Source organism: Oncorhynchus tshawytscha, linkage group LG02 (assembly GCF_018296145.1).
Source record: "Oncorhynchus tshawytscha isolate Ot180627B linkage group LG02, Otsh_v2.0, whole genome shotgun sequence".
In the NCBI taxonomy this organism is placed as follows: Eukaryota; Metazoa; Chordata; class Actinopteri; order Salmoniformes; family Salmonidae; genus Oncorhynchus; species Oncorhynchus tshawytscha.
In genome coordinates this window covers 47,382,260-47,398,961 of record NC_056430.1, presented here as the reverse complement: position 1 = coordinate 47,398,961, position 16,702 = coordinate 47,382,260, and the positions used below count along the sequence as shown (strand labels likewise).

Sequence of the window (16,702 nt, the reverse complement as noted above, 5' to 3'; positions counted from 1 at the left end):
TATTGAAGCAACATCTTAAAACTTCGGTCAGGAAGTTAAAGCTTGGTCGCAAATGGGTCTAATAAACAGACAATGACCACAAGCATGCTTCCGAAGTTGTGGCAAAATGGTTTAAGGACAACAAAGTCAAGGTATTGGAGTGGCCATCAAAGCCCTGACCTCAATCCCATAGAAAATGTGGGCAGAACTGAAAAAGCATGTCCGAGCAAGCGGGTCTACAAACCTGACTCAGTTACACCAGCTCTGTCTGGAGGAATGGGCCAAAATTCACCCAATTTATTGTGGGGAAGGCAATGCTACCAAATACCAATTGAGTGTATGTAAATTTCTGACCCACTGGGAATGTGATGAAAGAAATAAAAGCTGAAATTAATCATTCTCTCTACTATTATTCTGACATTTCACATTGTTAAAATAAAGTGGTGACCCTAACTGACCTAAACCAGGGAATGATTACTAGGATTAAATGTCAGGAATTGTTTAAAACTGAGTTTAAATGTATTTGGCTAATACGTGCATGTAAACTTCGGTAACGTTACGGTCTTTGTAAGAAACACACATCACCCTTTAAACAATTGACTCTTTATTCTGCCTATAGACAAATAAAACATTTAGAAAAATGACTGCATGACTGACTAGGCCTGGTTTCTGTCTACTGTATGAAATCAAGGGGAGAAAAACATTACAATTAAAAAGTGCTTCTTAGCTTTGCCTGCTCTATTTTAAATAAACAGGGTACATACTTGTATAGGCAATATTAAATGTAACCACCGAATAGGGCTGCAAATCTTTGGCTAATGAATACTCCCACTGCTTTCGTTATTTCTTTATGTTTTTCTGAATGTGTTGCTAATTGTTGTTGGAAGGAAGCAGCGAGGGATTGCTGTGTTTTCGCTAACGAGCAGACTCTCCTCGCTTCAGCTCCACCTGCAAGACATACGACTTTGTGATGGTGACGTAAATGACACATGGTTAGAAGTGTTTCCACTCGAGTAGCCGACAGTGGAAAAGCAATGCTTGCAGACTTACTTTGTTTGTTTACGGTCTTCTTACCCTCGTCGTCGTATTGAACGCTCCATCCAAAACGTTCCCACACAGCGGATTTGAAAGACGGCAGTGCCTCTTCAAATGTGCTTCTGTCTGCCTCGCTAGCGCTCGCCATAGTCACGTTGGGGCTGAGAGAATATTTGTTTTTAGTTTCCGCTCTCTACATGGGGCCCCTTTAGGGAGGTTTCCCACTGAGATGTCATTGCAAGTCTTCCATTGGTTGTTTAAGGGGGGAGGGGGTTGCGGTCACCACATTTTGAGACATTGCTGTGGAGTAAAGTTTGTCACTCCTCAGGAGCCGCCTAACGGCCTGGGGCCCCAAGCAGTTGCCTGCCTTGCCTGTTCACAGGCTGTACTTCTGGTTATATGGATCTGAATGTACAACGTAGTATAGTCTGCAGCGCAATAAGCAATTTTTGGAAATGATAGAAAAATGACTGTCAGACTGTGTATTGAACCGAACGGTTCGACAAAATACTGTGTACCGTTGCATCCCTAGTATGTATCCCTAGTATGCAGTAATCATATGCCTATGAACCAGGGTAATACTGTTAGCACTGAGGTGGTGTGCCCCAGTAGGAAGTCCACCATGTGCAGCTCACCCTCCACTATTAAAAATGACCTGAGCATGTCTACCTCTGCTAAGCTTCCCAGTAAAAGCAAGAAAAACAATCAACCAACCCAAAAGTATTAAAAATAGCCAACATTAACATATGTAGCTTAAGAAACAAGGTTTGTGAAATCAATAATTTCCTAGTAATAAATTACATTAATATTCTGAACATCTCTGAAACTCACTTAGATAATACCTTTGACGATACAGTGGTAGCAATACATGGGTTATAACATCTACAGAAAAGACAGAAATGCCAAAAGGTGTGGCTGTTTATATTCAGGACCACATTCCTGTAAACCTTAGAGAGGATCTCATGTTAACTACTGTTGAAGTAATATGGCTACAGGTTTATCTGCCTCACCTAAACGCCATTCTGGTGGGAAGATGCTATAAACCACCAAGTGTTAACAGTCAGTATTTGGATAACATGTGAAATGCTTGATAATGTATGTGATATCAATAGAGAGGTATACTTTCTGGGGGATTTAAATATTTACTAGCTTTCATCAGGCTGACAACTCAAGAGATAGCTTCAAACTGTAACTAGTGCCTGCAACCTGGTTCAGGTTATCAATCAACCTACCAGGGTAGTTACAACCAGTACAGGAATGAAATCAACATGTATTAATCATATCTTTACTAATGCTGCATCAATTTGTTTGAAAGCAGTATCCAAATCCATCGGCTGTAGTGATCACAATATAGTAGCCATATCTAGGAAAACCAAAGTTCCAAAGGCTGAGCCTAATATTGTGTATAAGAGGTCATACAATAAGTTTTGTAGTGATTCCCATGTTATTGGTGTGAAGAATATTTGTTGGTTCGTGGCGTGTAATGACAAGCAACCAGACGCTGTACTTGACACTTATGAAATTGCTTATTCCAGTTACTATTAAGCATGCACCCATTAAGAAAATGACTGTACAACTGTTAAATCCCTGTGGATTGATGAGGTATTAAACATTTGTATGGTTGAGATGGATGAGGCAAAAGAGATGGAAAATAGGTCTGGCTGGACAACTGATTGGATAAAAAGAAGAAGAAACTACACTATGACACAAAGATAAATGACAAAGAATGATAGTAAAAAGCTTTGGAGCCCATTCAATGAAATTTGGGGAAAAAAGGCATTCATTGAATCAGATTGCTCATTCATCACAAAACCCACTGATATTGCCTACTACTTTATAGATTTTTCATTGGCAAGATTAATGGGAGGACCATCCTCCTCAGTGAATTTCATAAAAAGGTACAACTATACTAAATATGTTCACATGTCACCAAATAATTGATTAAAACCCAGTAATTGCAATGAAGGTCTACAGCAGCCTCAACAGCACTCTGTAGGGTAGCACTATGGTGTAGCCGGAGGACAGCTAGTTTCCATCCTCCTCTGGGTACATTGACTTCAATACAAAACCTGGGAGGCTCATGGTTCTCACCCCCTTCCATAGACTTACACAGTAATTACGACAACTTCTGGAAGTTTCGCTCCAACCTATCAGAGCTCTTGCAGCATGAACTGATGTCCACTGAATCAAAGGATCAGAGAATGAATCACACTGAAGGGCTACAGCTAGCTAGCACTGCAGTGCATAAAATGTGGTGAGTAGTTGACTCAAAAATAAAGACAATAGTTGAATAGTTAACAAATTAATTTCTTCAAAAATGAAGGAGAAGCAAGAGAGAGAGACAGAGAGGTAGCTATATATATCTATATTTTTAAACGTTCAATTACTTAACTAGCCATTGCAGCTAGCTATTTTAGCCTACTCAAACAGAGATGGATGATTTGTTACCTAGCTTCCTATGGCTATCCGACACTGGAACTCTTCCAAGTCAAGGTAAGCTTTCGGTTTTATAAATGTATTTTGCCACCGGGGCCCAGCGGTGTAACTGCTAAACTGCTTGCTAACTGTACACTGTACTGCGTGATTGTTGCCGGTTTACTAACATGTTAGTTCTAGCAGCTATGTTGACTTGATGTTACTTAATTTGGTGACAACGATGTAGGCTGTGTTTAGCGGTTAGCAGTTATGTAATGAGATTTGTCTTGGAAAGGTTTTTCTGATTGGTCACTGTGGGGACATTTTGTTGGTCCCCACAGGGTCAAATGCTATTTCTAGGGGGTTAAGGTTAGAATTAGTGTTAGGTTTAGGGTCAGGGTTAGGAGATAGGTTTAGGGTTAGAGTTTTGGGTTAAGGTACAGGATAGTGGTTAGGGAAAATAGGATTTTGAATGGGACTGAATTGTGTGTCCCCACAGTTAGCTGTACAAGACTGGGTGTGGGTGTGGGTGTGTTCGTGTATAAAAGTAGGCTCTCTTATCCTCAAATGATGTGGAGAATGTTTTGAGTCTAACTGTCTCATTGTGAACCTAATATAATCTCAACAGATCACTATATTTACACCGCCAGCAGCACTCTGATGACATCACAGAGTTCCCTTCCTAGACCCTTGCCAAGTAACATCTTACAGTACGGAACAAGTCTGTCTGAGTTCAACTGAATGACAAAGCAATTTTCCTCCAAGCGATACATATAAGTATCTGTTTTTCCCCCTCGGTCACATACAGCAGTTTTGAGCTCTTTGCCAAGTTTCCAAGTTAACATGTTCAGAACATGTAAACATCAGAAGCCCCATGGCTTCATCTGACTGACTTAAGTAACATCTTTGGTGGATATGTCTGCTCATAACAGATAAAACATGACGTCACTCACCACAACAGCATCTGTCAACTGCCACCTCAGCGATATGACAAAACCATCAAACTAAATCTATAGGGCTGGCACCAAAAGAGGAAACCACAAATCACACACACATAGAAAAGCTTTGTTTAGGTACATACCATAGATTTGAGTGTATCCTATATTTATCTGGATAGTCCCCGACTCTGTCCTGATGCTAAATTATCTTATATTCCCTATGGATGAAGCATATACATCCCACAAAACACACATGCATACACTTTCACACACTCACATAAACAGACTAGAGATAAAAACATCTGCTCCTCCCAAAGGGACAAGTCTGACAGGACAGTACTGCTCAAGCCCCTCCCCTTTTCAAAAAAGGAAGTGGAGAAGCCTGGATCTGATTGGTTGAAAGGGGACACTGTGCCCGCCTCCTTCACAAGACTAGCCAGGAAAAACAAACAAGACCAGTCAGTTCCACCGAGGGAGTTTGATGAAAATAAACCGCGGTTCACCGGGTCTATGGCCCGTGGCGTGAAGGAAAAAAAAACGGTGAGGGAGGAGCGGCCTTCTAAAATCGAACAGTAATCTGCGCCGCTCTGCCATGTTGTCAATAAGGCAGCATGGTACATCGTTCAGAAACATACATTTTATGGAAACGTGATGTTGTATGTTGGAATTTTCAAACTTGTGCTCATTGGGAAGGCAGATAAAGTATTTTTATCAAAAGCAATCACTTTTGAATTTGAAAACAGGCAACACGGGCCAGATAATCAAATCCCCTACATGTGTGAGGGAAGGTTTGGGCTGAGTCTTGTGACTGTATGTGTTTGTGCATATGTGGCAGTAGTATAATACAGATACAACAGCCTACATGTAGAAATTAGTAATGATTACAAAGCAGTGAATGTACTGTATGTGTTGTAATGTGAGCTGACCAAGTCCTAAGCATAGTGAAGTGCTGGTCATCGGCATATATTTAATAGTGATAGAGATGGGTGGAGCTGAAGCAGGCTGGGCAGAGGTGGCTTTGCTGCATGGACTGTCTGTCTGGCAGCAGTTGGGTGCGTCTGATACACTCACTGCTTAGGAATCTGAACAGCAGAGCCCCTCAAAAACAGAGAGGCAGAGAAAGGGGGTGAGGGGGAGAGAGAGAGAAGGATAGAACATAAAGAGAGAGAGAGAGTTACTGTTGAAGTCGGAAGTTTACATACACTTAGCTTGGAGTCATTAAAACTTTTTTTTCAACTACTCCACAAATGTCTTGTTAATTAACAAACTATAGTTTTGGCAAGTCGGTTAGGACATCTACTTTGTGCATGACACAGGTCATTTTTTATCAATTGTTTACAGAGAGATTATTTCACTTATAATTCACTGTATCACAATGCCAGTGGGTCAGAAGTTTACATACACTAAGTTGACTGTGCCTTTAAACAGCTTGGAAAATTCCAGAAAATGATGCCATGGCTTTAGAAGCTTCTGATTAGGCTAATTGACATCATTTGAGTCAATTAGAGGTGTACCTGTGGATGTATTTCAAGGCCTACCTTAAAACAGTGCCTTTTTGCTTGACATCATGGGAAAATCTAAAGAAATCAGCCAAGACTTCAGAAAAACAATTGACCTCCACAAGTCTGGTTCATCCTTGGGAGCAATTTCCAAATGCCTGAAGGTACAACGTTCATCTGTGCAAACAATAGTACGCAAGTATAAACACCATGGGACCACACAGCCATCATACTGCTCTGTAAGAAGACATGTTTTGTCTCCGGAAGATGAACGTACTTTGATGTGAAAAGTGCAAATCAATCCCAGAACAGCAGCAAAGGACCTTGTGAAGGTCCTGGAGGAAACAGGTACAAAAGTATCTATATCCACAGTAAAATGAGTCCTATTTCGACATAACCTGAACGGCCGCTCAGCAAGGAAGAAGCCACTGCTCCAAAACCGCCATTAAAAAGCCAGACTACAGTTTGCAACTGCACATGGGGACAGAGATCGTACTTTTTGGAGAAATGTTCTCTGGTCTGATGAAAGAAAAATAGAACTGTTTGGCCATAATGACCATCGTTATGTTTGGAGGAAAAAGGGTGAGGCTTGCAAGCCAAAGAATACCATCTCAACCATGAAGCATGGGGGTGGTAGCATCATGTTTTGGGGGTGCTTTGCTGCAGGAGGGGCTGGTGCACTTCACAAAATAGATGGCATCATGAGGTAGGAAAATGATGTGGATATATTGAAGCAACATCTCAAGACATCAGTCAGGAAGTTAAAGCTTGGTCGCAAATGGGTCTTCCAAATGGACAATGACCCCAAGCATACTTCCAAAGTTGTGGCAAAATGGCTTAAGGACAACAAAGTCAAGGTATTGGAGTGGCCACCACAAAGCCCTGACCTCAATCATATAGAACATTTGTGGGCAGAACTGAAAATGTGTGTGCGAGCAAGAAGGCCTACAAACCTGACTGAATTACACCAGCTCTGTCAGGAGGAATGGGCCAAAATTCACCCAAATTATTGTGGGATGCATGTGGAAGGCTACCCAAAACGTTTGACCCAAGTTAAACAATTTAAAGGCAATGCTACCGAATACTAATTGAGTGTATGTAAACTTCTGACCCACTGGGAATGCGATGAAAGAAATAAAAGCTGAAATAAATAGCTCTCTCTACTATTATTCTGACATTTCACATTCTTAAAATACAGTGGTGATCCTAACTGACCTAAGACAGGGAATTTTTACTAGGATTAAATGTCAGGAATTGTGAAAAACTGAGTTTAAATGTATTTGGCTAAGGTGTATGTAAACTTCTGACTTCAACTGTATATAAAGATAGACAAATGGTAAAAAGAACAAGAAAGAGGGGAAAAAGGGAGGGAGTGAAAGCAAGAGAGAGAGGGAGAGTGTCACATGGAGCCTCTAGCTCAAACCGCACCCTTTTACAGAGAGGAGCAAGGGAGGGGGAAGAGGGCAAGCAATGATTATATGCTTAGAATGAAAAGAGAGGGAGGATGAGGAAAGAGCAAGGACAGGAGTGAAGATGAGAGAGAGAAGAAATTAGAGATAATAATGGAGGAAAAAATGTGGACCCAAACACAAGCATGGACGTGCTTCTTCCCTTACCCAAAACAGTCTTCAAAGACCTTGTTGTAGCTACTATGAAAACACAAAGGAAAATGTTGCGACAGGATATTAGCCAAGCCTTATGTAAGATTGTGGAAAAACATGGCTACGTGCTTGTGTTTAAACTACGATGTCATATGAGCTTGGATTCAATTGATTTACCTATGGTTCAATACTTCCATGTCACAAAACTCAATAGATATTAGAAGTCATCTTCTAAGATGCAGAACCATTAAGTAAACAGAAGGGCCTGTCTAGCAGGCTGGCTCCCACTAGTGTCCAGAGACAGTATGACACTTATTGTAAACTACAGATGTGAGTGTTTGAAAGAGAACAAATTCTATTTTATTCTAAGGGGGAATCCCAAACTCTGTACCATCGTAGTGTGACACTTCAATGTTCCTTTCCATTCAATGTACTTGTTACTTTGTATCTTTAAAGAATCAATGTATTCTGTGTGACAGTTTGTTTAACTGACAACGATCAAATCTACAGTACAATACATGGAATGTCCTCAGTCAACTTTTGTTGACAACGACACATGGAAGATAGAATGGGACAGATTATGTATAACTTGCCCTGGGAGGTTTTAGTTGTTTTATGTAATAATGTCACGCAATATTGATATATCCATGCAGTGTATTGTTTGTGTCGTGTAAAAAGTGGAAAACTATACTTTGTTATGATTGATAATAATGCATGTAAATGTTAAATGCATTTCATTTGTTTAATGTAACATTTTTGTTTTGTGCACACATACTTGATATCGTGTCTATACACGATATGTACGGGCTGGGCATCAAATGGTGCACAACATGGAAATGAGTGTTCCACAGATGTCTGCACTCCTCCAACCAGATTGGGTCTGTCAAAACATTTCCAAAAAAGGAAAACCAAACAAACCACTGACCTCTCTGCTTGTTACGTAATCACTCCCCTTGGCATTCTTTTGTTTTTTGTATTTGTTGTTTTTATTCAATTGTCTTTATCTTTATCTTCCCTACTGACTAAGTCAAGTCCTCCCCACTAGTGTGTGTGCGCATGCATGCATGTGTGTGGGCGTGACATGCTTACACTGGGGTGGAACAACTCGGGTGGGACCGACTCACTCGGTAACTCTTGGTAACCTTTGGGTGTGTTCTTAAAGCATTGACAGCAGTCATAATCAGGCTGTTGCAGTCGGGGGGAGAAACAGAAAGTTGCTGTTAGTGGTTGTCTAACAGCAAGGTCTCATAACATGGCATTGTTTTGATTTTTTTGTTTGTTAGAATGTCAAAATAAGTTATTCTCTAACCCCCCATATCATTATAAAAACACACTCGCAAACGAAATATCACACTAGTTGGCGAGAAAGGTTTCTTAAATTTCCTGTTCATTTAAATAGCTTGTAAATGGCGGCAGAGCATCTTCTCAGTTTCAGTCACATCCACATGGGTTGAGAAAAACTCCCTAATGATTGGTGGACAATTGTGCCTCTCGTTGACTGCGTTTGCGAGCATAACATGATGTGATGCATTGTCCGTAAACGGTGACAGACTGACTGATATACAAACAATAACGATTAGTTGTTTAGGATGGAAGTTGATTTGTAGATCAGTCAGTCTGCAGTTGCCGACTGCAATGCAGTTGACCTTAAACGCGGACATTATGTAGGTGATGGCTGCAGGGTGCGGTTGACGGGAAAGAACCGCAGAGATGGCAAAAATCAAAAACTGCTTGAGGTGGTGGTACACATGCATATACACACACTCTCATTCAAAACGCACACACATGCACATACATGGACACACACACACATATACGCATATGTATATAGCGCCATACATGCACTCAAATGTATTCAGTTGGCCTTGCTGTAATGATGTTTGTTTTCCTTGATGTCTTTTGATTTTTGCATTGTTGTTTTCTGTTTTCATTGGTCTTTGTCTTTTTTCTCTTTGGTTTATTTTGTTGGTTGTCGGTACATTGGGGGACGGGGGGCATGGAATTATTTTATTTTATCATTATTATTATTTTTTGTGGAGGGGGGGGCGGGGGGGGTCTCGGATGGTTGAGGGGCAGCTCTCGGGGAGCCTTTGGGGGTAGATAGGTCGCTGGTTCGGGTCCCCATTTTTGGCCTTTTGGCCTTGACCCTGGTTGCTTCTGTGGGTCGCTCTGGATGGGAGTCTGTTAGATGACGGAATGTAATGTAAATGTTTAGCGCCTTTCACTGCAAGTAGATTGTACATTTTAATATGCAATATATATATTTTTTTATACTGCATGACCCTCAATGTTGTGGTTATTTTAAAGTTCATGCAGTCAACATGTAGGCGCAAGTCAGATAACTTTCATCCCAATATGCAACACACATTAAATATTGCTGATCAGCAACTGCACAAAATGTATGCTCTCCAACACGTCCCATATGTCTGTAGACAACTGAATGCTTAGCCAATGCAAGTCCCCACCCATCTCAGGGATCTAGACCAATCAGATAACTTGGCCTGCGTCAGGAACAAATCAGTGCAGGTGGGAGGGTTCAGTCTAGAGGTTTTGTTCCTAGGGAGATACTCGTCAAACTGAGTGTGAACCATGGAGATAGTTAGAGGAGGCAGCATTGTATTGGTCCCATTATAGCGTCTGTAAGAGCATGGGCAGCACTAGCGAGGCCATCTTCTTCTACTACATCTATAAGTTGGTAAACAAACTAAAGGGTGCATACTGCCACCTGGAGTTTGCTGTTTGAACAGGTATAAAGCCACGGTTGGTGATTTACTGCCACCTGCAGTTATTGAATGTTTGCTCACGAGTATAATTCATTGGCTAATCCCTCCTGATCACCTGGATGGAATTATGTGATCCTTATGTAACCCATAAGAAGTCTCACCCAGTTGACTACTTCAAAATAGTAAAAGTCCTCAATGGGGCTGCATGCTAAAATGGGCTTTTGGGCACTAGTCCTCAATATGGTGTGAACTCATACTACAACTGCAGTGTAACAATAGCTTACTGCAATTGCACTACATGGGTCGGTACAAAGCACAGTCAATGAGGGTAAAAACAACATAATTTTGTATATATATTGTGTGTGGACATCCCTTCAAATGACTGGATTTGGCTATTTCAGCCACAACCGTTGCCGACAGGTGTATAAAACTGAGCACGTAGCCATGCAATCTCCAAAGACAAACATTGGCAGCAGAATGGCCTTAATGAAGAGCTCAGCAACCGTCATAGGATGCCACCTTTCCAACAAATCAGTTCGTCAAATTTCTGCCCTGGTCAACTGTTAGTGCTGTTATTGTGAAGTGGAAATGTGTAGGAGCAACAACAGCCCAGCCGCAAAATGATAGGCCACACAAGCTCACAGAATGGGACCGCAGAGTGCTGATGCACGTAGCGCGTAAAAATCGTCTGTCCTCGGTTGTAACACTCATTATCGAGTTCCAAACTGCCTCTGGAAGCAACGTCGGCACAAGAACTGTTTGTCGGGAGCTTCATGAAATAGGTTTCTATGGCCGAGCAGCCACACACAAACCTAAGATCACCATGCGCAATACCAAGCTTCCGCTGGAGTGGTGTAAAGCTCGTTTTTCATAGTTTGGGCTAGGCCCCTTAGTTCCAGTGAAGGGAAATCTGCTTCCAACTTTGTGGCAACAGTTTGGGGAAGTTCCTTTCCTGTTTCAGCATGACAATACCCCGTGCACAAAGTGAGGTCCATACAGAAATGGTTTGTCAAGATCGGTGTGGAAGAACTTGACTGGCCTGCACAGAGCCCTGACCTCAACCCCATCGAACACCTATGGGATTAATTGGAATGCCGACTGCGAGCCATGCCCAATCGCCCAACATCAGTGCCCGACCTCATTAATGCTCTTGTGGCTGAATGGAAGCAAGTCCCCGCAGCAATGTTACAACATCTAGTCTTCCCAGAAGAGTGGAGGCTGTTATAGCAGCAAAAGGGGACCAACTCCATATTAATCCCCATGATTTTGGAATGAGATGTTCGACGACCAGGTGTCCACATACTTTTGGTCATGTAGTGTAGAAGTATAATATATGTATATTTATAGGTCAAAATGTGTGTTTCACTTGGAACAAAGAGGTAAGCTTTTTTTTCCTATTGTTGGTCAGAGAGAACATGAAGTTATTAAATATGTTTAGGAGTAAAGCTTTGTTGAACAATAGATACAAGCTGTCCTATATCCCACCCCTACAGTAGGCTCCTATATGTGGCTAATGTATTTGCTACACCATAAATAACTATACTGTACGTAGGTTGCCTGTCAGAGTTAGCGCCACCCTAAATACACACAAAGAATCCCAATGTCACTATTGACTAGAGAACAACCAAAATGTGTTTTTAAGGGCTGATACCAATTTTTGGGAGTCAAGGAGGCCGATGGCCGATATTTAATGCTGATAATAAATATTATTACATTTTGAAATTTTGGGGAGAAATATTCCTAGTGACAACCATGTATGCAATAACAAATTAATTATACAACCACACAATCAATTTCACTTTGTGTTTCGCAATTTAACTACATAACATAATGGTAATAATTGTATTTGAATGGTATATCTCTTGAAGAACTGGGTAAATCAAGATGTAGCCGTAGGCCTATTCAAAATACAGGTGAATGCATATTCAATCGGAGTGTATGCATGCATTGAGTTATTGAGCTAGTTTTGGCTGATTTCAGTGGTCTTTGGTGCTACAGATGAAAAAAAAATCTGTTTCCCTTTCATTTGGTCTTCCCTTTCATTTGGTCTACTGATCAACAACATTTTCATATATAAGTAGCCTATTGATTTATTTTATAAAAATGTGCGCTGTCTCCTTTAAGAGAAAAGAGACCACTTGTATGTCATTTAGCTAGGCAGTTCTGCTTGGGCAGTTCTCTCAGGAAGGGAAAGAAAAGTAATGTAGCTAGAACTCAGTGAATTAACTAAATGTATGGTGGCAATCAGCTTTGAAATTAGCATATTTTGCATTATTGTTAGCTATCACAAATAAAGTCTTAGTACTTGAGTACCCCTGCCCTATTTGAAAAGGTCCGGTCACACAAATTTCCTAGGTGTCAATGGTCCAGATGGATAATGTAATTTATCGGCATAGTAACAAACCCACACCTCGCAACCCCAAACTGTTCACATCCCTCTTGTTGGCAGAGAGAGAATGTGTGGTTTCAAAGCTAATTTCCCACAATTCTACACATTTTGCATGGGGCAGAGATTTGGCTGTTTTAAAGCTAATTTCCTGCAATTCTATGCCTTCTTCCATGTCTTATGTGTGCTTACATGATACCAGGGGTCGAAGCCCGAATGAGTAAAAAAGTTTGGGTCCAGATCCGGTCCACAGTCCGCCAGTTGAGTATGTTAGGTTCTAGGGTAACATTAGTGAACTGACGTTAGCTTCATATCTAGCAAAGTTAGCTCTATGCTGAATGTTGTTGTTTACCTAGCTAGCTACCAGTATGTTACATTGTAAAGTGCAGACTGTATGGACATCGTTTTGCCTAACACTAAATTAATGACCACTTTCTCCACATTCAGTGTGGCATTATAAAAGTGCAGCATGAGTGGGTAGCTATAGCAAGCAGCACAGACGTTCCTCTAGGACAGGCTACCTAGCAATGAGTGGCACCAGCTTGCAGAAGTTTCACACGAGGCAAGTGCGTTCACGCTATAAAGGGCAATTTGTCTGTGCCGATACTCAAGGGCCGATAGACTAGAAAAGGCCAAAGATATTGACAGACCGATTATCGGACATTCTTTACTTTGGACACACATACTTTGAAACACATGTACACACACACACACACGTCCACACATCATGTCAGTGTTCAGAAGTTGCCACAGATTGCCAAGTAATTTCTCTCTGATAAGACACAGACATGTAATTGTCATGCAGGTGAATACTCAAAAGACAATTGTCTTCAACATCCACTTCTGTTGAACTTACTGACATTACAGCCGACTGAATGGCTGCATGAGTGCCAATGACTGTTCTGTGCACTCTCAGATCACATCTACTGTTTTTTTGTCTCTGTACCGTGCTGCTATATTTAGCACTGTACATTCTATGGTGGAGTGTTTGCCCTCGCAGCCTGTCCATGTGGCAGAGTCCAAATATTTTCAACATTCAAATATTCATGTTGACATGAGGACCAACACAGAGCAGCTCAATGGATGATATCACCTCACCACTGTGTGTGATTGCTCAGGACATTGCTCATTGCTTCCTATTAAACAGAAACATATTTGGTAACAGCAAATAGGGCTGTCTCTCAATAGTTTTAACTCACTTCCTTTCCTCCATTATCCAGTTATTTTTCTCTCACCTCTCCGTAGCAATGAGGGAAAGAAGACAAGTGAAGGAGGCAAAAGTTAGCAAGGAAATGAACTTATTTTAGAGTATTGGGACAGAGCCAGGGTTTACCTGAACCATAATAGATGTAAATAGACAGGAGAACAAACGAGTAAACGAATTGCCAAATGCCATGTTGTTCAACGCCCTGGTAAAAAGAACATTCTCAGGTAAGCCCAAAGGCCTGGAAACACTCCAAGATGTGCTTTTATATAACCAGAGCATGAGGGAGCGACTGAGCGTGTCATAATTGGATCAGCAGTCAGGCTCAAGACAAACTGACAGTGGAGTGAGAAATCTGACATCTGGACTATCTTTCTGATACACACAGAACCGTACATATTCAAAAGGAAATGGGCAATTCCACGGTAGCGGACCACGTTTTCTCAGATACTCTTAAATATCTGCTCCGAATTAAGATTTAAAGATTCCTGCAGAAAGACCAGGATGTCAGCTATGTATGACATGACACCTTGAGGTTTTTAAAAAATATTAGATTTATTTATTTAACTAGGCAAGTCAGTTAAGAACAAATTCTTATTTTCAATGACGGCTAGGAACAGTGGGTTAACTGCTTTGTTCAGGAGCAGACCTACTTTGTCAGCTCGGGGATTCAATCTTGCAACCTATCGATTACTAGTCCACTAGGCTACCTGAACAAAAATATTTTGCCTATTGAACTATCGTAAGTGAGGTGAATTTACACCCGGTAACAGAATTGCGGTAATGGAATTACATCATGGTTCCCTGATCTGTACTACACAGAAATGCATAATTATGGATATGAAAGTTATTCTCTTCATGGTGATGTATCCTAAATAGGTACACGACTGTAGAAATATGCAATATCCTCCTTTGCATATGTGGGTATTATTCTACACACTGGCTATTATTTTAATTAACAAGCTCCACCACCAAACAAGACCAAATTTGGTTGGTCCGAACCAAATCTGAACCAATCATATGTCTATGTTTCACAAGTTTGGACAACAAAGTACAGCACAGTAGAGATCAGTAGAGTACAGTACAGCAGAGAACATTGGGAACCTTAAAGTTGAGAAAATCCCTAACCGAGAAACAACTTTTTTCCCCACGTAGATGCAGAAAGTAAAACAGCATAGTGGGGTCAATTTCAGCAACAAGTAAGAACGTTGAAGTGCAAGGCTCAACTTCTCTGTTTCGGTGCCCTGGCACCCAAGCTGGGAACAGCGTGAAGCCAACCCGTGCACATGGGCAGATACTGTATGTTACTGTGTGAGAGTGAAGTGTTGCATCTCGCTCATCTCAATATCCTAGTCCATTCATTGATGATGCCCTGCTTTCCTGAAGATTCCCCGAGACATTACAAGCCAAAAGATTGTGAGATACAGCATTCCATTGCATGATATAGCTTCTGATTGCCGATAGATAGGCCTAGTGGACAGTTATGACTGTCTGCCCGGTGGTCGACCTGCCTATACTCTGCTCCTCCCCTCACTTTCGGTTTCTCGCTAGCTTGTGTAACGGATGTGAAACGGCTAGCTTAGTTAGCGGTGCGCGTGAAATAGTGTTTCAATCGGTGACGTCACTTGCTCTGAGACCTTGAAGTAGTAGTTCCCCTTGCTCTGCAAGGGCCGCGGCTTTTGTGGAGCGATGGGTAACGATGCTTCGAGGGTGACTGTTGTTGATGTGTGCAGAGGGTCCCTGGTTCACGCCCGGGTATGGGCGAGGGGACGGTCTAAAGTTATACTGTTACACTTGCTATGAAAGATGGATGTGAATACTGCATCTTAGGAGTCAATTCCCAGAGGAAACTAATCTTGACAGTCAGAAATAGGAGTCGAGGAATCCATTATCTTGGAGTCGACTCCCCACCACTACGTCAATATGGCAGAGAAAAGCAAGCGACAGGAGCGAAGTCCTGTACGGCAATACTTTGAGAAGTTAAAAGAGAAGGAAATGCAAGCTTTGCGAGGTGGAATTGAGGCACAGTAACAGTAGAGAGGCACCGTGAGATACGAACCGTCGCTGGTAGCAGAGCATCTGCATTGTGAATTCACTTGTAATTGTATTTATTTTTCTTATCGTTTTAACGGAAAACCGATACAAAACAAGTTATGTTTAAATGTTAACATTTTTCCATTTGTCAGATCCCTATTCAGTACAGTAGTACAGTAAAGTAGAGTATAGCTCAGTACAGTACTTTATAGTGTACACAACTCTAGTGTGCTCTACTGTGTACTGTATTTAACTCTACTCCACAATGCAGTACAGAACTGTCCTGAACTATAACTTTCTTTACCATACTGTACTTTGCTCATGAAACATAGATGTATATGATTGGTTACGATTTGGTTCTGGAACCAACCATGGACGTCTATGTTTTGGCCAAATGAAGGCTCGTTTGGACCGGAACAAAACATCTGTGGATGTTCGAAATCAAAGGCCAAGAAGGACTTCAACCACTTTTGAACGCCCATGACCGTCCGGTGTCGGTCAGTGCTCAGTCGTGATGGGGCTGGTTACAGTACATGGAAAGAGAGGGGGCTCATGGGTAGGTGTTGGTAAGAGCCCGGGGGGAGAGGTGACATTAATTGGGAAGAGAGTGAGTGAGAAGAGAGAGAGGAGTTGTCCAGACTTTTCACACTCTTGCTTTGACCACCAGACGACAGAAAGAGAAAGAAAACAGTTATGAGCTGAACGTAACAGTATGCCAGTAGGAGGAGGACAGTAGCAGTGTAAGGATGGAAAATGGTTGAAAAACATATATATGCCTTAATACATCAAATCAAAAAATAAATATATAGACTCTAAGAAAGAGACACCCAATTTGACATGTTCCAATGAACTTCACATGTTGGTGCTCATAGGTCCTTTTTACAAGGA

At 41.4% G+C, this 16,702-nt stretch overlaps 1 protein-coding gene across 23 annotated transcripts in view; it reads right to left on the bottom strand.

Moving 5' to 3' along the window:
* Positions 1–16,702, bottom strand: part of LOC112233761 (calpastatin-like) — a 69,453-nt gene that overhangs the window by 28,002 nt on the left and 24,749 nt on the right. For 14 of the 23 annotated variants that reach the window (XM_024401593.2, XM_024401587.2, XM_024401582.2 and 11 more), the window contains one exon: positions 8,557–8,652. The exons of 6 other annotated variants lie outside the window; for them this stretch is intronic. In XM_024401593.2, the coding sequence (XP_024257361.1) occupies positions 8,557–8,652 (96 nt within the window). Of the gene's footprint in view, positions 1–1,029; positions 1,167–4,510; positions 4,675–8,556; positions 8,653–16,702 lie in introns of those variants that run through there. 3 more of the 23 variants (XM_024401594.2, XM_024401606.2, XM_024401598.2) reach the window with 2 other exon arrangements.